Source organism: Equus przewalskii, chromosome 31 (genome assembly GCF_037783145.1).
Source record: "Equus przewalskii isolate Varuska chromosome 31, EquPr2, whole genome shotgun sequence".
Classification (NCBI taxonomy): Eukaryota; Metazoa; Chordata; class Mammalia; order Perissodactyla; family Equidae; genus Equus; species Equus przewalskii.
This window is the reverse complement of record NC_091861.1, coordinates 10,111,518-10,134,744: the sequence shown is the minus strand read 5'-3', so window position 1 is coordinate 10,134,744 and position 23,227 is coordinate 10,111,518. Positions and strand designations below refer to the sequence as shown.

The following is a 23,227-nucleotide window of genomic DNA, read 5'->3' as shown; positions in this document are numbered from 1 at the left end:
GTGATTCAGTTGGGAATACTATTTACATAGTCATAATAATGTAAAACACCCAGTATTGATGTAACCAACAATTGTGATGTAGCAAGATTGAGAAAGGGGGGAGGGGAATGCTATAGAGAGCTAAATCCACATCATCTATAGTAGGAAGTCAATATGTAATGCTTGAAATATAGCATTTTGAAAAGCAGTTATGAGTTATGTTATCTACAAATAAGTGCGAGTAGAAAGTGATAGCTGGAGAAAGGTGAGGCAGAGGACCACCATCCCCCCATTAAATGCCTGGTAGAACCACTTTTAAAACTATGTAAGTAGATTGTTTTGATAAAAATAAAAATTAAATTTAAGATATTTAATGGCACCAGGCTACCTCCTCCTCTACATTAAGACCATTTTGTCACCAGAATATGACTGTCGTTGGGCCACAGAACCCCTCTCTTAGACAGCCCTTCTCTTTTTTTCTCTCCTTCCATTGCTGACGCTCCTCTCCTGAGTTAGTGTATTTCTTTAGATGTGTTAGGACAGTCAATCAAATCATGGCCAAGTGGCTAGGAACATTCTGCCTCTAAGTTCTCTAGTCTATTTTGTAGTGACTTTACATTTTAATTCTGAGGGTATTTTTTACCCAGACTTTTAAGTCATTGTTGACTATTTTATTGTAACTTCCAAGTACTGATAACCCATTTCACTACAAAGAAAGCTACTAATGTTTCGATTGTTGTTTTTCAGTTGTATATTCTAGACTCTGAAGTCTGGGAGATCAGGGATTATGTTGTTGCTTTCATTCGCTATTTATTCAGTGTCTATCTCAGTATGTGCACATCGTAGATCCTCGGATGTTTTGGCTGGAATTATCCTCATACCTGATGGAAAAGCAGATTATTTAATGTTTAAGAGCATGGCTTTTGAGTTAGACAGACCTGGACTTGAATCCCATCACTATCAGTTACCTACCTCTCTTCCTGAACCTAGTCTCAGTGGAGAAGGAATTGTTCCTATGGAATGGTGTTGTTGTGAGGATTAAATGAAATGAAGTAGGTAGAGTACTCAGCACTCAGTAAGGGCCAGTAAATGTTCTCTATTGTTATTTTTACCTTATTTTTGAGTGATGTCATTTGCTCAGTCTTTCAAAAATCCAGTCTGGTTGTGAAATAAGAACTTTTCCTATTTGTAAGCATTCAACAAGTGTTAATTACTCTTGAGTATTTCTTCAGTTCTATCCTTTTAGTCTGTATCTCCGCCCACCTCTTTCTTAAGTACTATCACTCTATTTCCCATTAACGCCTAAAGGCCCTCGACTTCACAAACCTTTTCACCTTTTCATCATTTGTTATTCCTTATCATCATCTTACTGTCTTTTTCACATCACCACAATGAATTATTAATTTGACTTTGAAAATAATATTTGGCATTAATAAAGCAAGTTATATCCCACCCCTCCAAATTCTTAAGTAATGTTATTACAGATATCATTACAATGAAATAATGTTACAAGATCACATTACAACTCAAATATTTTTTAAAGCAAAAATTCTGTTTCTCAGGAGATAGTTTCATTCATTTTTAGGAATGTTTATTGTATACTTCTAGTACAGTGGAGAAGATGTTCATGTCCTTTTCAATACATTTTCCGCAGGAGGTATTTTGGCTGCATTGAAAGAGAGTAGTGATAAGATAATTTTGCAGCTTGTTTTTCTGAAAGGCTGAGCAATCCTTTCAAGACTGGGGTGTCCTCAAGTGTAGGAATTTGTTCTACCCATCTCTGTGCACTGTCTGACGTACAGTAAAATCTTAACTGTTGACTGAATGACTATATTCATGAATGAATTAGCCATAGTGTTTCATTTGTTTGTTTATAACTTTTAATTTTGATATAATTTTAAACCTAAAGGAGAGTTACAAAATTGGTACAAGGAAACCCCATATACTGTTCACCCAGATTTACCAATTGTTTACTAAATTTAAAATGTTTTCACATATGCATAATGTTTTTCTGAACTATTTGAGAATAAGTTGCCAATGTTGTGCCCCTTTACCTCTAAATATTTCAGTGTGTAATTCCTAAGAACAAGAACATTCTCTTATAATAAAATACAGTACAGTTATCGAAGTCTGGAAATTTAACCTTGATATAATTTTCTAATCCATAGTCCATATTCAGATTTTTCCATTGTCTCAATACTGTCTTTTATAGCCACTTTTTCCTCAGTCCAGTATCCAATCCAGAATCACACATTCCATTCAGTTTTCATGTCTCATCATCCACCTTTAACCTGAAACTGTTCTCTAGTCTTTCTTTTTCTTTCTTGACTGTAACATATTTTGAAGAGGTCAGTTATTTTGTAGAGTATCCCTCACTTTGGAGTTGTTTAATGTGTTCTCGTGATCAGATTGAGCAGTTTGGGCAGGAAAGCCACAGAAGGGATGTTGTGCGTTTTTCAGTACATCCTGTCAGTAGGCAATTTGGTATCACTTTGTACAAATATTTGGTTAAGTCCTATCCACCAGGTTTCTCCGCTGGAAAGGTACTGTTTTTCCTTTGTCAGTAATATGTAGTTTGTGGGGGGATACTTTGAAACTGTGAATATCTTGTTCTTCATCAAATTTTCACCAAATGGTTGTAGCATCCATCATTCCATCCTGCCATATTTATTGGTTGGCATTCTACTTTAAGGAAGAGCTTCCCTTTCTTCTTTATTTTTAATTTATATTAATTTGAAGTCATAGCTTCTTTTTTTATCCAAAGAGTTGTATTCCGTTATTGTCATTACTTATTTTGATGCTTGAGTTATTCCAGATTTGACCAGTGGGAGCCCCTACATGTGGCTTCTTTGTCTTTTTGATATGTCTTCATCCTTCTTTGAGAATTTCTTATATTCTGGTATAACAAGGTATCCTAGGTTCTTTGTGTACTTTCCTTGCCCTAGCCCTGGACTTGGCCTTTTTTCTAAGGTGCCCTAGTTCCTTTTAGTGGAAAATGGTATTTTAAAACCAAGATCTGGGTGCCTAGTGTGCTCGTTTCTACTAATGTGTCATTGGTTCTAAACCCTCTCAGGTCTCCCAGACTGAGCTAGGAAATATGTGTGTGTATGTATATATCTACGTCTGTGTCTAAATTAGAGTTCTATATCTAAATTAAGAGTTCATATTAATTATACCAGTTCAAATCCAGCACCCCAGGATTCCGTCTAGTCTCTCCCATACTTGTAACTCCCATCTCCAACAGTGAGAAACTTGGCTCTGTGGTATTGTTTCGTATCCATCGTGTCTTGTCCAAGCCTTGACATTAAGTGATAAATATATGTTTTAAGGATTTGAGTGAAAGAACAAGTAAATAAATACTTACGCTGTCACTGTATGTATCCTCATTGCTGTGACCAATGCCTGGCGTGAGGTAGATGTTGAATAAAACTTTGTTGAACAAGTGGTTCCCTTCTCTCCGATATCTTAATTTTTTCCTTTTTAATCAGATGAGATATGACTCCATATGAGTACTCTTGTTTTTTACCATTTAAAGCATGAATCCAGATAAATTATTCAATTATATGAATAACTCAATCCTTTTTCCAGTCGGAAAAAATCATAAGTAAAAATAAAATTGCTCTATAAGAAAAATAGTTCCTTTGATTTTGTTTAAAAAACCTTGGATATGGGCAGCACCGTTGAACAGATTTCTGCATTTCTAATTACAAAAATTGTAGCTTGCAGAGTTTGTCTGGCACATTTTTCACATTTGTCGGCTCTGGTGATGTGAAATATGTTCTTCATCTGAATTCTCTTCCTATACCCCCTGCTGTCAGGCAGAAAGAATTTCCACCTCACTGCTGTTTGTTATTAAGCTGCTACAAACAAGAATACTTGAAGATAACTTATGAGCAAGAGACTAGAAATTTCTGATAACCTTAAGACTCATAGCCAAATTATATTATTAACTCTGTGAGTAACCTGGGGAAAACCAGTAGAGTTTCATTCACCTATGCCCTCAAACGTTGTAGATTTACAATTTAGGACAGCCATTAATGACATTACCTCTTGAAGTGGATTTTTTTTCTTTACCCTCAGGAAATGTGATCTATTTTTCTTTCTGATGTGATTAAAACTAACAACTCCTTGCTCATAAACTCTTAGTTTATTCCTAGAAACTTGCTTAAAAACTGCATAATGCTTTTCTATTTTTGCTTTTTCTGTTTACCTAAAGTATGTTAAATGTAGCCTGTGCATTGTAACTTCTAGTATAGAATACATAATGTGTAATTTCTCTGAGTCGTACTACTAGAAAAGTAGGAAAGAAGCAAGGGGGTTAGTTTTATGTTCAGTAAGACTTGTCCACAAGATTGGTTGGAAATCGATTATTTTTTGTTTTAAAAAGTTTTTCCAACATAGCTGCTTTATCTCTGTATAGAAATATTTAAGTTTTTTTCTCCCATGCTCATAAGGGGGAGTGCCAGGAGTCTGCATCTTTTAAAACGAATAGAAAAATCAAGATATTTAAAGCACTTCAGTCTTGAAAGCCTTTCCTGTTTAAAGAAAAACTAAAAACAGTTTACAGAAATAGTTTCCTTTTCTAAGATTAAATATTTGAAACCAAAGTTCTATGGATTCATACCTTTTAAGCATACATATATAAAGCTAAAATCCCCAAATTGTTGCTTAAACAATACTTTTGGAAAGGGGATGGTGTTGTCATGTCATAGATTCCCTGCTGCCTGTTTTGGTTTATCTCTATAAATAGAAATTGCTTTAGCATCAGCCTAGTATTAATGATTTTTATACTTGCACACACACACAATAGTAGCTGTTAGAGGCAGGTATATTTGGCATATTTCCAAAAATGTCTGCACTTTTAGTCGAAGTCATGTTTTTGTTTTCTCTTTGAATTTTCACTTAGGGGCCCCTGTTGGGTTTTATGACAATATAGCATCTTCTTGAGGAGTACAGACCCCCAAGGAACATAACCCAGAGGATCACTGTAAAAGTTACTAAGAGAAAGGAAACTGTGTCGTCTTGGTTGTCATGTCATGTCATTGTTTCCCCCCCAAACCCCCCCCCCAAAAAGGGGGAGGAATGTACAGAAGGGGTAAGCAGGGGAGACTGTCGGGCACTCTCTCTCCAGGTTTTTTTTTTTGGGTCTGGAGCACATAGCGTTTCCTGTCCTTCCGTCTCTGTCCTCACCCTCATCATTTTCAGTGGCTTCCTTTATTTTCACTCCTCTCTTTTACAGGAGAATGTGGCCTCAGAAATACCATCAGTGCATGGTATTCTTGGGATGGCTTTGTGTTCCCTTCTTCTTTACATGTTTTTTTTTTAAGATTTTATTTTTCCTTTTTCTCCCCAAAGCCCCCCAGTACACAGTTGTGAACTTTTTAGTTGTGGGTCCTTCTAGTTGTGGCATGTGGGATGCCACCTCAGCATGGCTTGATGAGTGGTGCCATGTCTGCACCCAGGATTTGAACTGGCAAAACCCTGGGCCGCTGAATCAGAGCTCACGAACTTAACCACTTGTCCACCAGGCCAGCCCCTACATGTTTTTAAGTGAGGCAAAGATCAAGCAAATTAAAATCCAGGTATATATTTTTTTTTAATTATTTTTTTCGGATGTCCATCATATTTCACATTCTGTATACATTACATCATGTTCACCACCCGAACACTAATTATAGTGCATCCCCTCACATGTGACCCTAATCACCCCTTTTGCCCTCCCCCCTCCCCCCTTCCCCAATGGTAACCACCAGTCCAATCTCCAAGGGCTATGTGTTTTTTTTTTTGTCGTTTTTATATTCTACTTATGAGTGAGATCATATGGTATTTGACTTTCTCCCTCTGACTTATTTCGCTCAGCATAATACCCTCAAGGTCCATCCATGTTGTCACAAATGGCTGGATTTCGTCATTTCTTATGGCTGAGTAGTAGTCCGTCGTGTATATATACCACATCGTCTTTATCCATTCGTCCCTTGATGGGCACCTAGGTTGCTTCCAAGTCTTGGCTATTGTGTATAATGCCGCAATAGGGGTGCAGGTATCTTTATGCCTTTGTGTTTTCAAGTTCTTTGGATAAATACCCAGCAGTGGAATAGCTGGATCATATGGTAGATCTATCCTTAATTTTCTGAGGATACTCCAAACTGCTTTCCATAGTGGCTGCACCAGTTTGCACTGCCACCAGCAGTGAACAAGGGTTCCCTTCTCTCCACACCCTCTCCAACATTTGTTGTTTCCTGTCTTGTTAATTATAGCCATTCTGACCGGAGTGAGGTGATACCTCATTGTAGTTTTGATTTGCATTTCCCTCATAGCTAATGATGTTGAGCATCTTTTCATATGCCTGTTGGCCATCTGTATATCTTCTTTGGAGAAATCTCTGTTCAGATCTTTTGCCCATTTTCTAATTGGATTGTTGGTTTTTTTGTTGTTGAGCTGTATGAGTTCTTTGTATATTTTGGATATTAACCCCTTATCTGATATATGGTTTGCAAATATCTTTTCCCAATTGTTAGCCTGTCTTTTCGTTTTGTTGATGGTTTCCTTTGCTGTGCAGAAGCTTTTTAGTTTGATGTAGTCCCATTTGTTCATTTTTTCTTTTGTTTCCCTTGCCTGGTCAGACATGGGACTTGAAAATATGCTGCTCAGACCAATGTCATAGAGCGTACTGCCTATGTTTTCTTCTAGAAGTCTCATGGTTTCGGGTCTTACATTCAAGTCTTTAATCCATTTTGAGTTGATTTTTGTGCATGGTGTAAGGGAATGGTCTACTTTCATTCTTTTGCATGTGGCTGTCCAGTTTTCCCAACACCATTTATTGAAGAGACTTTCCTTTCTCCATCGTATGCTCTTGGCTCCCTTGTCGAATATTAGCCATCCATAAATGTGTGGGTTTACTTCTGGGCTCTCAATTTTGTTCCATTGATCTGTGTGTCTGTTTTTGTGCCAGTACCATGCTGTTTTGGTTACTATGGCTTTGTAGTATAATTTGAAATCAGGGAGTGTGATACCTCCAGCTTTGTTCTTTTTTCTCAGGAATCCTTTGGCTATTCGGGGTCTTTTGTTGTTCCATATAAATTTTAGGATTCTTTGTTCTATTTCTGTAAAAAATGTTGTTGGAACTTTGATAGGGATTGCGTTGAATCTATAGATTGTTTTAGGAAGTATGGACATTTTAACAATGTTAATTCTTCCAATCCAAGAGCAATTTTTAATATCACCTATGAACTAAGTTAGTTGTGGATATTAAATAACTGATTGCCACCGCTTTCCTATAAATTGGTAGTTTGCTAAGCTTTTTTGTCAGTTGAAAACTAGTGTTCTTTTCAGTCTTTAAGAATGCAGTAGAATATTTGCAAAAAATGATACATGAATCTTTTAAAAGATATATATTAAACTTTGACTGAATGAAGTTCAACTACGGGGAGGGCCAGTCTGAAGTGGAAACAGCCTGAGGTGCAAAGCCATAGAATGCTACCATCTTAGCAAGGGGAATAGCCTGGGGGGGTGGGGTCTGGTTTCTTTTCACAATGGTATCCATCGGACAAACCCCAGCATCTGCTGGAGCCTTGTAGATGCTCAGTAAAGACCTTTGAAGGAACGAGGGAATTCTAAAAGCTTTGGGGTTACTTTTTAATTTTATAGACAAAGAAACTTAATCTAGAAACTGAATGGCTGACGCAGAAGCAGAGCTCAAGTTTCCTGATGGCCATTCAACACTTACTACATTTTTAAAAGAGGTTAATTTTATTCTTTTCAAGATCTGTAATAATTGGAACCAAGCCAAACATATATAATAATGAGATTTTTAGGCATACTGTTTCAATGAATTGACCATTATACTTGTGATTCGCATATTGTCTGTAAATAGGTAATTATAATGTTCTTGTGGAGGTGCTTAAACAGTTTTCTTTCTTGAGTGGTTAAAACATTTTTTCTTTGAATATTGTTTGTACTGTTAATTTGTTGGTAAACCCTTTGTGGAAGTTATGCAAAGATTCTTTCAGTAAACTCCTCTCTCTGGGCTATCATGAAGTCTGCATTCATTGAACGATATAGTATCTTTGACTTTAGTATGAAGGGACTTTAGAAATTATCTAGTTCAAGCAGTGTATTATTTAAAGGAAGAAATGGACCTCCGTGTAGTTAATTAACTTGTCAATGTCACATCAGTGGTTCATGGTAAAGCTAGAAATAGAGCCTGGGTTTTATGGTTCCCTGTCCAGGATATCTTTATTGTAAATAATAAACTTTTAACTACCACATAATATAAGAAGTCATTGTCTTTTGGTGCAGATTTATCTAGGCAGTGGTATCTGTTAAAATATAGGACATTGAGGGGCAGCCTTACCTGTAAAATTGGTTTAGAAAAAGAAGCTTTTCTCTTCTCCCTAGTGCTCAGGCCATTGTGTTGGTTGCAGAGGGAATTAATGCAAGGCAGACCTAAAGGGAAAGGAGCATTTTTTGGTGTTAGGTTTGGGCAAACACTTGGAAAGAGTCTATATGTCTCTCGTCTATCAAGAGGAAGGAGAATGATTATTAGGATTATGATGGTATGTCCATGCTGTGTAGTATTTTTGTAGGTATTAAAAAGACTGGGTTAGCTCTGTGTCTACTGTTTGAAGAAACAGCCATGATAGTGGTGAAAATTACAGAGTAATATGTATTATCTCATCAAAAATAAAAACCCTACATATATATATTTGTTTATATAGGAGATGTTTATATATGTTTGTTGATATAGGAGGTGTTTATATACATTTGAATGAGCATGGAGAAATAACGAGGCTGTTAGCGTGAATTATCTCATGGTCTGGGATTTGGTGGAGGAATTATTAACTCTTTCTTCATTTTTCATTATATTGTTTAATTTGTTACAAGAAGCATCTATTACTTTTGTTATTAAAGACAGCTAATAAATAAAAATTAAAATCAATCTATAGCTTTGTGTATTTATGATATTTTTTTTAGTGGACTTAGAACAATGAAGGCAGTTAATAGAATTTCCCATGAAAGAAAAATACAGATTATCTGGTTACTGAGTGACTCTATTCTGGTAGTTTCTAACATACGGAAATTTTTCAGTAGTAAGATATATACAGAAAGGAATATAAGATAATTTTTAGATGTTTTCCCTAAGATCAAACTTTTCAAATGCTCATATTCTTGATTCAAGTAATGTTAAACATTTTAAATCTTATTTCAGAAATCTTTTGTATTTAGCAGTAAATGATTAAACTGGTATATTCACCAATAGAAGATGAATATTGTTTCCATGTGAAACCAAGCTAATAAATTCTCTTAATACCCTTGATTCAATTAAGACTTGAACCTTCCTTTTCTCAAGAAAGTATTGCTTAGTGTAATTAAAGTTTTTATTTAAAAAGGGAACAAATAGACTTTGCATTTTGTGAATTTTCCTAAGTTCTAAGGCTCTGAGCCTTTAGTAATTCTAAATAACTATAAATGCCCTTGTAATTTTCCAATGTTGGGGATGCGTCAGGGTCCTAAGAGGTTGTTTGTTTATTTTAAATCACAGGTACTAATAAAAGAAGAATATTTTTGAATGTAAATATTTACTGGGAGTCTGTTAGTCATAGGTTTCGCATAGCACTAACAAAGCTGTTCTTCACATTAAATTTAAAAACTAGTCAATTCAAAAACTGTAAGAAAAATACCAGTAACAATTTGAGTGTATTTGGGATGGAGAAAACAAAGTACTCATTCTTTCCTTGGTTAAGGACTGTGTTGTAATCAATTACTTTGGTAGCAAGCTTTTAGTTTTTCATTAAAGTAGCACCAAGTTAATATCTTTAAAAGACCATGAGATTGTAACCAAGACCTGATTCAAGCACCACATTTTTTTTAATTAATTAATTCTTTTGAGGAAGATTAGCCCTGAGCTAACATCTGCCACCAATCCTCCTCTTTTTGCTGAGGAAAACTAGCCCTGAGCTAACGTCCATGCCCATCTTCCTCTACTTTATATGTGGGACGCCTGCAGCATGGCTTGCCAAGTGGTGTGTAGGTCCATACCCGGGATCCCAACTGGCGAATCCTGGGCCACTGAAGCGGAGCATGCCAACTTAACCGCTGTGCCACTGGGCCGGCCCCTCAAGCACCACATTTTAACGAGGGAGTTTTTTCTCTCTGAGGAGCTTACTAGCTTGCAGAAATGAGCATCTGATCCAAAAGCTCATGATAACTTTAAGAATTAGTTGATTCAGGCTATGAAAGATCAAAATAAATTATCCATGATGAAACAATTATAATGAAAAATAGAAGGATCTTATCTTCTTCTTGATCTTGTCTACATTTTGAGAGATATAGCTTATAGGCAATTAAATTTGATTAGTAACTTTTTAAATGAAACTATTAAAGTTAACCCATCATGAAGAATTCTGACCACCTCTTATACCTACTATTATTTTAACTCTTAAGTGAAAATTAGGTAGTTATTGGGTCAAAGGAGACCATTAGTTTACTAATTTTGTGGAGGGAGTAAGGTGAAGATGGAAAATGAGAGAGAATTCTGACTTATAACAGGGTGGGGCTGTGGGGTCATTTAGCTTGGGCCTTATGTTCGTGGAGGGCCTTACATTTAAATGTTTATATTAGCTCCAATTAAGGTCATATATACAGTCATATGTTTTTTTATCTCTGTGTTAAAAACAAACCATCAAATATACTATAAATTATTTGAACTCTATTTTGGCTTTTTTCTCCCCCCATATACTAGGAGCCTAAAAAGAGTAGAAGCGGCTAGAGTCTCTGACCCCTTAGAGGGCAAGAGTACTTTAGGTAGGAAATAGCGTCAGAAGACATATAGATGTTAAAACATAGATGCTTGTGATTATGAATTAAAATTAAAAGAGTTCTTGATCTCGCTATTGGATTTTAAGATATGTACGTGATTCTAAAGTTTGCCTGGAAGAAAAAAATATCTGAAAACAGACAGGAAAATTCTGCAAAAGAGAATTATTAAGGGAGACTTGATCTATCAGATAGCAAAATGGGATAATAACAATATCTACCTCTTATAGTTGTCATGAGAATTAAAGTGTATTATTTATTTAAAATTCTTAGAATAGCATCTGACACAGAACAAATGTCTAATAAATTTTTAACTACTTTTCTTACTTCCCTGATATGGATATTGATTTTATTTTGTAAACATTAATTGCTTGCTCTCTGTGTATGGGAAGAGGTATGGCTGATCAGTCATGGGGGGGAAGAAGAGAATAAGATTTAACTTCTGGAGTATATAATGTGATTTATCTTTAATCTTTAATAAGTAGATTAAAAATGAAACTGGACTACTAACACTTTGGTGAGCAATTTTGCATTTTCTATGCACAAATCCTTCTTACCAGCAATTTCACTTCTTAGTGAAATACGCTGGAAAAATTCCTACATATGTACGGGAGACATACATAAATAAGTTCGTTGTAGCATTATCTGTAATTGTAAAATATCAAAACTACCTAAAATCTATCAAAAAAGAATAGGCAAATAAATTTTAATGTCTTCATACTGTGGGATAAAATTTAGCAGTTAAAAAGAATTAAATAGAGCTGTGTATGAACATAAATCTCAAAAAACAGCACTGAGTTAAAAACAAAAGTTGCAGAATGATAGATACAATACGATATAATGGCATTTATATAAAGTTTGAAAACATGTGAAACAGTTCCTGTGTTATTTATGGATGCATATGTAGTAATAGTCTAAGATATACACGGGAATGAAAACCCCACATTCAAGGTAGTGGTTACCTCTTTGTAGGGAAGAAAGGGAGTCGAATTCCAGAATGTTCCCCCGGGACTCCACTTTGCTTGTAAAGTTTTATTTTTAAAAAAGGCAAATAAGGCAAAATTTTAAGATTTTTATAAAGTTGGGAAGCAAGTGCATGGGTATTCATTATATTAGTCTTTTTATTTCTCTTCTGTTTGAAGTATTTCACATACACACAAATTAAGATAGATATGTGGATGCTATGAAAGCAGCAAGAAGAGAGGGAAAGAATGTGGCCTCTGGAGTCAGAGAGGCATGGGTTTGTCCTGTCGCTGGTGCTTGTTTACTCTGTGGCCTTGGGCAGGTTGCTTTACCTCTCTGAGATGCCTACCTCATCTATGAAATGAGGATGATAATATCTCCATCCCAGTTTGTTGTGAGGAATAAATAATATACCTATAATGCCTTTTATAGTTCTTGAGATGTAGAAGTGCCAAGCACGGGGAATACAATATGAGCAGCAACAGGTATTGTCCCTGCCCTTACGCAACTTTAGAGTCTAAATAAATGATCAACCAATCACCCAAATTTAAATGGCACCTGTGATCTGTGTCTTGAAGGACAAGTGCAAGGTACTGTGAGTCTCTCTAATAGGGAGTATTGTGGACCACATATTTGTGTCCTCCCTAAATTCATATGTTGAAACCCTAATCTCCACTGTGATGGTGTTTGGAGAGGGGGCTTTTGGGAGATAATTAGGTCTTGAGAGTGGAGCCCTCATGATGGGATTAATGCTCTTACAGGAAGAGACAGGGCACAAGAGAGCTTGCTTCCTCTCCCCCGCCAGCCATGTGAGGAACCCAGGAAGGGGGCCCTCACCAGAACCCAACCATCCTGGCACCCTAATATCACCCTTCCAGCCTCCTGATGTGTGAGAGATCAATGTTTGTTGTTTCAGCCCCCCTGTCTATGATATTCTTGTTATACCAGCCCAAACTGACTAAGACAGGGGGATTTGGGCTAGATGGGAAGGTCATGAAAGGCTTCCCTGAGAAGGGCCTTAGAGCTAGACTTTGAAGAAAAGGAGCTGGAGCTCAGTGAAGAAGAGAGGGTCGAGTGGAACAGCCTGACGTGCTGTAGGGGGAGCACAGCCAGTAGAAGGAGCTGGAAGGAGGCCAGTGGAATGGAGCAGAGAAATGCAGGGGGAGGGTAGGGGAGCCAGATAAGACTGAAAAAGTAGGTATGAGCCAGATCTGCAGAATCTATAGCTTCTTTAGGCCCAGTTGGGTAATTTGGGTTATGAGGAGAGCAATTGGAAGACATGACTAGTAAGGTAGAGTTCCTTAAAATCAGAGTGAACAGAAGAAAAGTGTGAAGGAGAGTTTGGAAACACCTTTAAGCAATGGGATATTTTTAGGGAGTACTAGAAAATGATATGCTGAATAGGCCCAGAGCAGTCACAGCCGGTGTTGATGGGTTTTTGAAAGAAGGCAAGAATTAAGAGGCAGAAGCCCCATCCACAAACCAGTAGGTAGTTTGTTTTAACTTTTATGCACTTGGAAAAGAGTGTTGGTCACCCAGTAATCCTTTTTGCCAACAACTACGCACCTTCATGGTCATCTTCTTTAAATATAATAGAATCCTTTGTTGTACAGGGGCTAAGTTTATGCTGTATTGTACAAACACAAAGTTAAAGCTTCAAATAGATAGTGAAACAATATCAGGGAATGTAACAGTATTCTAAATAGATTCCATTGGATATAACCACTGTTACCCAAATGACCAATGATACTCCCCCCACGACGTGCTTAATACATTAATGTTGTAAGTGTTTTCCGTGCATTAATGAATCAAACAAATCCTTGTTGAGGGTTTGCTATGTCCAAGGCGCCATGCTCTGTGTCACACAGTAGGTGATCAGGAGTGTCTTTTGGTGCTCGCTGCGCAAGATCGCCCCTCTCCCTCCCTCTGCTGTGGAGCTGCTCGCCTTCATTTCTGAGCCATTTCGCATGTTGCCTCCAGCAATAAAGGGGAGACCAGAAGTTGGATGAGAGAAGGAGAGAGGATGTGGGCTGGCTTTCAAAAATAGATTAAAAAAAGAAAAAAAATCTCATTCCTCATTGGTCACCTTGAGAGGATACTAAGGGAGCAACTTGTTATTCTGAAAACTGGTAAGTAGAGGAAAAGAATCAAGGACTTAAAGTAGAAGTTAAAAAAATAGAAAAGTACAAAGATAAACATTTTTTAATGCTTAAAATTCTATTATAGAAATGAACCTTAACTAGTTCCCTGTTGATGCATAATTTGTTTCTATTTTCTCCTTCTCCCTCTTCTTCCTCCTCTTTTTCTTCTTTTCTCCTTCACTAAATAAAGAATGGTGCAACAAATAGCCTTGTATATTTTATTTTGATGAACTTTTAGGTTAGTCATAGTGTCAACTCCTGTGGCAATGGGATTTCTGAGTTAAAGTGTATTTTTAAAGGCGTATTTATAAAATACATTAGTAACTGTTCCTGTGTTGTCCTCTAGAAAGGTTGCGCCAGTTTGTTTTACCTCCTATGGGTCTGACAGTGTGCATTTCCCCACCTTTGCCAGGATGAGGTATCAGCAAACTTAAATTTAGCCCACGTGATAAGTCAAACTAGCATCTGAATGTTTTGATTTGAATTTAATTTAGTTATGAGGAAGTTAATTTGAATTTATTATTACTATTATTATTATTATTATTTTTGGTAAATTGTTCACATTTTTAGCTAGTGCTTTTAATTATTCATTTCTAAGCAGGAGCCTTAGGTTTAACGCTTAGGTTGGCTCCAGGGTACTCTGGTTTCCGTTATGCTCACAGACATTTGGCTTATGAGGAGGCAGTGGGTGTTACAGAAAGGTCTCTAGGGGAGGGGATATGCTCTGATTAGCTCTGTGGTGAATCGTGAATTATTCTCAGCATAGATGCCCTATGTGGAAAATAGGGATTAGAATGATCAACTCAACAATTTATGGATGAAGCATTTTTGTAAACCCTAAAGTAGTGTAGAAATATAGCATGTTTTTTTAAAAATAAGTTTACTGACTTTTGAAAGCAAAACCTTCAAATGTTCTGTTTAATTCTTAGAAAGATCTGTAAGGGAGCTTCTGTAATCTTAAAAAATTAATTTCTGGAAAGCTGAGATCTGCCCCTTAGTATTACTAGCATTATAATTTTTGGGGGGGTGGCGCTCAGAACAAAAGAAAGCTCTGCAAAAGGTCTGGGCTGCCATGCAAGCTGCTCTGGCACTTGGGCCATGTGATCCAGCAGACCCAGAATAATGTTTCACCAAATATCTGGACACCATGGTCAGCCAAACTGACACATAAAATTAACTGTCACAAAGACATTAAAAACTATGAACAAGGAAGGAATAGGCTTCATTATTAGATCATTTAGTAAGTTTCACGCAATAGATTATTTAAAAAGTCCACAAAAATTGGGGAGGGCCTTTTCTTCACAGTTAAGTTGTGACTTTAATGCTTCAGGTAAACTGAGGATTCTCTCAACTGCATTTGTTAAAGAGAACTAGCATTCTAATTTTATGTGTAAGGAGGCTAAGTGTAAATACTTGCTTTGGGGTAGAAATAAAAGCAACATTTTAATTAATGTATGTTTATTTAGCAGATTGGTTTTTTGTTTTTTCTTCTCTCCTTTTGAGCAGTTAAAGACTGCCCTTTAATGGATTAGAGGCCCTAATAGTTTTACCTTGTACTGAAATTAGCCCTCTCAGAGAAGGACTTTTGAAGAGTATTAGTTTTTAAATTGTGCTTGTTAGTAACATTTGTTTAAAAACAGAATTGTTTAATATCTTAAGTGACAGTCCATCCTCTGGCAATAAGACACCTGGCTTAGTTGTTTATGACCTCAGTGAAATATTTTTACTTTTCCATTTCCTTTGCTGTATAAAATATGTTGAAATGCTTTAAACCCAAACAAGCACACTTGATGCCCATTTATCACACTTGAGTGTGTTTAGCATTGTTGTTAAAGAGTGAGGAGCACTGTGTTGGTGAAGGAGGTAGGAAGGGTGAAATGAGTGACATATGGCCTGGTTTTCAGTAGCCTCGTGTGATGTCATGTGATGACTTAAAGGACTGGTAAAGAAATTTTGGAAATAGATAAGGAATATCCATATATTATAGAATTTTCGATTTCTGCAAAATGTATTATCTACATTTTCCCTTATGAATTATGAAGAATATATTTTAAACTTAAAGTCATTTTTTAGGGCATAAAACATAAAGCAAGCTAGTATTACTGTGGTTGCATCAAAAATGACGAGATTGAGGGGCCGGCCGGTGGCGCAGCGGTTAAGTTTGCATGTTCCGCTTCGGCGTCCCGGGGTTTGCTGGTTCAGATCTCAGGTGCAGACATGGCACTGCTTGGCAAGCCATGCTGTGGTAGGTGTCCCATGTATAAAGTAGAGGAAGATGGGCACGGGTGTTAGCTCAGGGCCAGTCTTCCTCAGCAAAAAGAGGAGGATTGGCAGCAGATGTTAGCTTAGGGCTAATCTTCCTCAAAAAAAAAAAAAAAGATGAGATTGATATCCATTCAATATTAATTGTTAAAAATACAGATTGATACAGAAAAGACCAAAATCTTAATAGACAAAAAGGCATTTCACAAAAGAGGATGTATATATTACTAGTATATAAATAAAAAAGATTTTATTTCCCTGGTAATCCAAGAAATGTAAATTCAAAATAGGATACTGTTTTCACCTATTTAGATTAATGAAATATATTTTAACACTCCATGTTGTTAAGGATTTGTTGAAATGAACATTCATGCCTTGCTTGTGGAATATAGATGGGCATGACATTCAGGAGAGCAACTTTATAACATGTATCAAGACTGCACTTCCAGGAGTCTTAAGGAAATAGTAATAAATATGCAAAAAAAGGAGTCGTGTACAAAGATATTCGTTGAAGTAGTTTTTTTATAATAACAAAAATCAGAAGCAATCTAATGTTCAATCATGGGGGAATGTTTGAACAAATTAGGAGGTATCTATATGATGGAATATCATGCAACCGTTACAATTTCTATTTATGAAATTTAAGTTATCTTGAGAAAGTGCTTGTTATGATATTAAATGGGGAGAAAGCAGAAAGCACAATCTCAATTATATTTTAAAAAGAGAAACAGACATGGGCATATACAGGACTGGAAATATATGCGCCAGGATGTTAAGCTGTGTTTGGGCTTTGGGATCACGGGTGATTGTTCTTGCACTGTTTGTCTTTTTCGGTGTGGTCCAGTTTTTCTTCAGTATGCATGTACTACTTTTGTAATCAGAAAGAGAGTAAACATTATTTACTTAAAATCACTTGCACATTGCCATGCTAGGGAATGCAGTCTGCTCAGGCCTTTGTAGCAGATTCCTTTTCTGTGAGGAAGGATATTTATCACAGGGAAGAACTTAGGTTCTTTAAAGAGAGGGCAACATTTTCCTCTTTGAACTAGTCAGGGATAAAGATGGTTCTGTGGAATGTGTGGCTTTCCTGAGCGTGGACAGAGAAGACTACATATATGTAACTTAATTAATAATCATCCTAAAATATAATGTCTGGAGGAGTTCTAGAAAAGTGTTGTATATAGGAAAATTGGTTTTAACTTGTTTGGCTTTGAGAAAACTGACATGCCTGCTATATCCCACTAAAGCAGAACTTGTCAGTTTCCTTTAGAGTTGTTGATAAACATTTCGGTTGTTCACATTAATGGATTTTAGTAAAGGGACAAGATGTTCAGACAAGTGCTTTTATTTTCTCTTCCTTCTTGCAGTTCTCTTTACAATATTGAGGAGAGCCATGTTTGCAGCTCCATAATGGATTTATTGACAGGAGCCTGTTGTCATTAGGGTATAGTTTGAGATTGTGAAATTAGCAACATAATATTTTCAGTTGTTATGCTCAAAGGTTTTTAAAAGTCCTTTATACCTTTAGTTTTGGTTTAAAGGAAAAGTGCTGCTTTGACAATCTTTAATTTTACATTTTGGAAGGGACACAAATGATAGTCCTATTTTTAAAAGAGTGGACTGGAACAAAGTGTTAAGTGAGTACCTTCATATATATTTATAAGTGTTTATGGATCCAACATGTACACATAAAATAAGACTGTTGTACCAAATTAAAACATTTAGGAAGGCAGTTAACAAGATTGGACCAACAAAAGGGAAATTTTGAGGTTGGGAGGTTTATAGACTTTTAATGATTAACATTTAGAAAAACGGCAAGCATTTTCTTTTCTATAGAATTGGAATGTTGACAGATCTGTAAAGGAAGTGCCAAATGAACATACAAGGAATTATCTGATTTCTATCTGAAATTGACATGGAGAAGTCTCAGATTTTCTTAACATATAGAGTCATGTTGTGAGATAGTCAAGAATAAAATAATTGTACACTACAAATGATTTTAAATAAAATGTACATCGCAAATAAAAATCACAATTTTATTTCTCAATGATTTTGTCTCATCTTCTAAGATTTAGCTTCTAGATTTAAATCCTCCTGGAAGGCGTGTGAATTGGCCTTTTCTCCCAGAGGCTCCTCCAATCGCCTGTGCATGGAGGAGTGGTTCCTTGTCCTGTGTTAGTCGTCCGGGAGGGCAGGTTTTTAGAGGAGCTCCATACACTGACAGAAGGAGCAGGAAATTAAAGTTTGGTGGGATCTTCTCTTGTCTGCATTAGATTTAAAGTATCTTTGTCTAGAGAGGGAAGAAATATTGAAAATTTGCAGGTTAATGTAAAGGGACTAAATTTTTCTCTTTGTAACTTTATGAATGAATAGAGAAAAATATTCTCTGTGTATTTCCTTTGTCCTAGTTTTAAAACTTCCTATTTGTTTTATTTTTGGGTCATTTTCATTTCTCTAACTTGATTTTCTATGGAATTTGAAAAAACGAAGAAAGTGTTTTATGACAGAATTATATAAATTCCTTGTCTTCTTATGACAGGCTAAACCTACTGGAAATAAATGATGATGATGACAATGTTAACATATTGTCATGTGAAACATCAGCATAGTGTATCTGTATACATATTTAGAAATTAATATACAGTGAAAAAATAAAAAGTTATTAGAGCAGTTAAAAAGGATACAGTTTTGCAAAAAAATTTTTCAGAAAGAATGTTGAGTTCTATCACATATAAAGACTATAGTGAAATATCTAAGATGATGGTTGGACCAGCCTTTAGAAAAAAAGTATATAGAAAACATATATATATATAAGATATATGTATATATATATATATATATATATATAAAAGATATATATATATCCACTTGGCAAAGAAACTTATGGGATAGTACCATTAATTAAAGAAATGCCAGCTAAAATAAGATAGGAGAATAATTTCATGTCTTTTAAACTAATATTTTTTGTTTTCTAAAGAAGATGATAAGGCCCAGTGTTTGTCACGTGTGTAGAGGGCAATTTGACAATGCAATTTAAGCACCATAAATATGTTCATATCCTCTGACCCAGTAATTCCAAGCATGGAAATTTATCCTCAGAAAATAATTTAAAAGACTAAGAAGAAGAAAGCACCAATAATAACCAAGGTTGTACAAATGTACAAAGTTTTTTATAGAAACATTACTTTTGTTCAGTCTTCACATTTACCAAAATAAAGATCATACATTGTTTAGAGACAGATTGCAAGAGTTACAAGAAATAGTTCCATAGGCATAAGCATATGCAGATTTGTTAATTATACACATATAGTTGTATGTACTTGCAAAAGGTTCATCGGAAATAGATAACAAGGCTCTGGAAATGCACCATGTGTGGTGTTACAATTCTATACTTAAATAAGGAAAATCTACAATATGCTACATTTGCTTACAAGTAGACAAAATATAAAATAGATCTTCTATACTAAAATAGAGGGTGATCACACTTTATAAGGTGAGAGGGGCTCTGATTATAAGGAAAGCTACTAGACTGAGCCCTTTGAAGACAAGAACTCATACTGCTTACTCATCATGGTAGCCTAGTAGAATACCTGTTCTGTAGTTGGCTCTCAGTAAAAAATTACTGTTTGGGTCTGTTATTTTTTTAATCAAAATCTTGGTTGCTGATTAGCGTCCTCAAACTCCTGTTGGGTGACTGCATCAGAATCACTTGGGCTATTTAAAAATACAAATTCCTAGGTTTCCCTCCTCTGGAATTCTTACATATTCACTTGGGCGCAGGAACGTTTTTTTTTTTTCCTCCCCAAAGCCCCAGTACATAGTTGTAGATCCTGGTTGTTAAGTCCTTGTAGTTCTTCTATGTGGGATGCTGCCACAGCGTGGCTTGATGGGCAGTGTGTAGGTCAGCATCCAGGATCTGAACTGGCGAACCTTGGGCTGCCAAAGTAGAATGCGAGAACTTAACCACTACGATACTGGGCCAGCCCCCCTTTATTTTTAACTTTTAATTTTGAAATACTTTTAAACCTTCAGAGAATTTACAGAGAGTTCCCAGTGACCCTTCACTTAGCTTTTCTTCATGTCATCTTGCATAACTATAGCACAATTATTAAAACAAGGAAAGTAACATTGTTATAATACCATTAACTGGTCTATAAAACCTATTTAAATTTTGCCAGTTTCCCCATTTATATCCTTTCTGTGGCCCAGAATCTAATCCAGGATCCCACATTGCACTAAATTGTCTTGTCTTCCCAGTCCCTTTCAACCTGTAATAGTTCCTGTCTTCTTTATCTTTCATGACCTTGGCAATTTTGAAGAGTACTTTTCAGCATTTTGGTAAAAATGTCCTTCAATTTGGGTATGTCTGATGTTTTCTCATAGTTAGATTGAGGCTATGCATTTTTGGCAGAAATATCACAGAAGAGAGGCTGTACCCTGTCAGCGCATCCTATCAGGGGGTATCTGATGTCAATAGGTCTTATTACTGGGGATGTTAACTTTGACCACTTGGTTAAGGTGTCTGCCCAGTTTTTTATTCTGTAAGGTTACTATTTTTCCCTTTGTAATTAATAAGCATGCTGTGGGGAAACATTTTGAAAATACCCTGTTTTTCATCAAAAGATGCAAATAGTACCATTAGGCAAACACCACAGTAATAATGTTGTAGGCAAGAGCCACAGTGGTTTGATGACTATGCAAATATCCTGTTTCTCATCAAACCATTGTGACTCTTGCCTGCAACAATTATTACTATGGTATTTGCCTAATTTTTTATTTCCACCATTCCTTGTACATTCAATAATTGCAAAGCTACTGTAAAGAAAAATTATCCCTTCTCCCTCATTTATTTATATCAATGTGGCCTCATGAATATTCATTTCATTTTCTGGGTTTTAATCGAATACCATTGTTAATTTATTTTGTTGCTCAAATTGTTCCAGCCTTGGCTGTTGTGAGCTCCTTTGAATTGGCTTTTTTCTGCTTTCCATATTTTTTTAGCATTTGTTTGTATTTTAGCACTTCTTGAGACAACACAAGATATTCCAGACTCATCTTATATTTTTCCTGCAACAGCCCTAGAGCTCCAAGGGGTCCTCGTTTCTTTTATCGGAGAATGGTATTTAGAAACCAAGCTCTGGGTGCTGGATGTGCTCCTTGCTACTTGGCTATCATTGCTTCTAGGCCCTTTCAGGGGACAGAGCTAGGAAATATGTGTATATATACCAACACATCTACACATGTGTATTTGTTTCAATAGCCATCAGTACATATATATTAAACACTGAGTTCCTACCTCTGAGTCAAATCCAACAAGATATGGTTCTTTCTAACGTTTCCCCTTGTCTTATTTGTAACTTTAGCAGTGAGGAACCTGGTTCTCATTATCTACAATATATTTACTTATTTGTTTAAACCTAGTGTACACACAAAGCAGTGGTTCTCAACTGGAGGCAGTTTCATCCCCCAGATGAACACTGACAATGTCTGGAGACAGTTTTGGTTGTCACAACTGGGGGAGAGGGGAATACTAATGGCATCTAATGACTAGAGCGTGGGAATGGCCTAAGCACCCTACAATGCACAGGACCTCCACCGCAACCAAAAATTATATGGCCCAAAGTGCCAAGGTTGAGAGATCTTGACAGAAGTAGTTTCAGAATTGCTAGCCTATACCCCTGTGAATGACTAACTAGAATATAGTACTTGTGTATGCTTCTTCTTTTCTTTTGTCTTACAGTATGCAGTCAAAACAGTGTTATCCGAAGTTTATTAGGGTTAGTTCTTTCCTTCCCCACCCCATTCAGTTTGATTGTTATTCATTTATAATACAGTTAGCATCATTTGTTCCTGTTTGAATTCAGTTTGGGGTTTTATTTGTTTATTTTGTGAGTATGTGAAACATCATGGTTCTAGAGTCAGAGCAGTGTAAAAAGGTGTAATCAGAGAAGTGGGAATCTATTCTTTAAAAGTACTCCAGATGATTCTGATGTTCACCTGTTTTCAGAACCACTGGTCTAGCTCATGGGCTTTGAAGTCAGACCTGAATTTAAATCCAGTCTCTTATCAGGTATGTAATGTTGGGTAAGTTACTTTCCCTCTCTGAGCTTCTGATTCCTACTTCTAAGGACTGTTGTTAGGATATAAAAATATGTGTGGAACTTTTATCACAATGCCTGCAGAGTGGGATCCCAGATGATAGCTCTATGCTTTGTTTCATCTATGCATGTAGCAAATGTTAATTGCATTGCTACTATGTACTTAGGCACTTTACCATTGACCAGCGATACAAAAGAACTAAGATAGGGTTCATGACTTTGAGTAGTCCACATTTTAGGCACTCACAGCAGTTTTGCAGGAAATACAATGACTGTTTCGTACGTTGATGTGCAATGTAAAGCGGCTAAGATAATAGTAAATTGTGATTTTATGGAAGCTTTTCTCTAGAAAGCCTAACTAATGCAAACTATGTATGTATCTCTCTGGTGAACTATTGTGATAAAAAAAAATCTAAAGAAACATAGTTATGTGTCTCTGACTCTCTCCAATGTAAGTAATTTTGGGCGTTTACAAATGTCTAGTTATCAGACCATTTGAAGTTGAATTCTTTAGTGAATGTCTATAGACAGGTGTTAAGTGTTCTTAGATACTAGACATTCAAGTGATTTTTAAAGTATATATATAAACGTTTTAGAACAGTGCTTCTCAATTTTAATATGCATACAGATCATCTGGGGATCTAGTTAAAAAGCAGATTTGGAGTCAATAGATCTGGAGCGGGGCCTGAGAATCTGCATTTATAACGTGCTCCCAGCAGATGCAGCTGGTGTGGATCGCACTTTGAGCTACAAGAGTTTCTTCCATTGACTTTAAAGTCATACTTTCTGGCTTTGAATCTCAATTCTTCAACTTATTAGATATGTGCCTGTTGATGATTAATTTCATTCTATGTGCCTCTTGTACCTTGGGGTATTAGCTATTGAAGTCACCACTTACAGCGTTTTAACCTTTTAAATTAACACTCAGTACATGAAAGCAAATGTCTAGCAACTAATGGGTGGAATTGA

The 23,227-nt window shown here is 36.1% G+C and overlaps 1 protein-coding gene across 8 annotated transcripts in view; it reads left to right on the top strand.

Moving 5' to 3' along the window:
* DISP1 (dispatched RND transporter family member 1) overlaps window positions 1-23,227 on the top strand; it is a 209,100-nt gene that overhangs the window by 82,420 nt on the left and 103,453 nt on the right. For 3 of the 8 annotated variants that reach the window (XM_070602070.1, XM_070602072.1, XM_070602078.1), the window contains exon 2: window positions 22,168-22,230. The exons of 4 other annotated variants lie outside the window; for them this stretch is intronic. In XM_070602070.1, coding sequence (XP_070458171.1) covers window positions 22,185-22,230 — 46 coding nt within the window. In that variant the 5' untranslated portion in view covers window positions 22,168-22,184. Of the gene's footprint in view, window positions 1-22,166; window positions 22,231-23,227 lie in introns of those variants that run through there. One more of the 8 variants, XM_070602073.1, reaches the window with a different exon arrangement.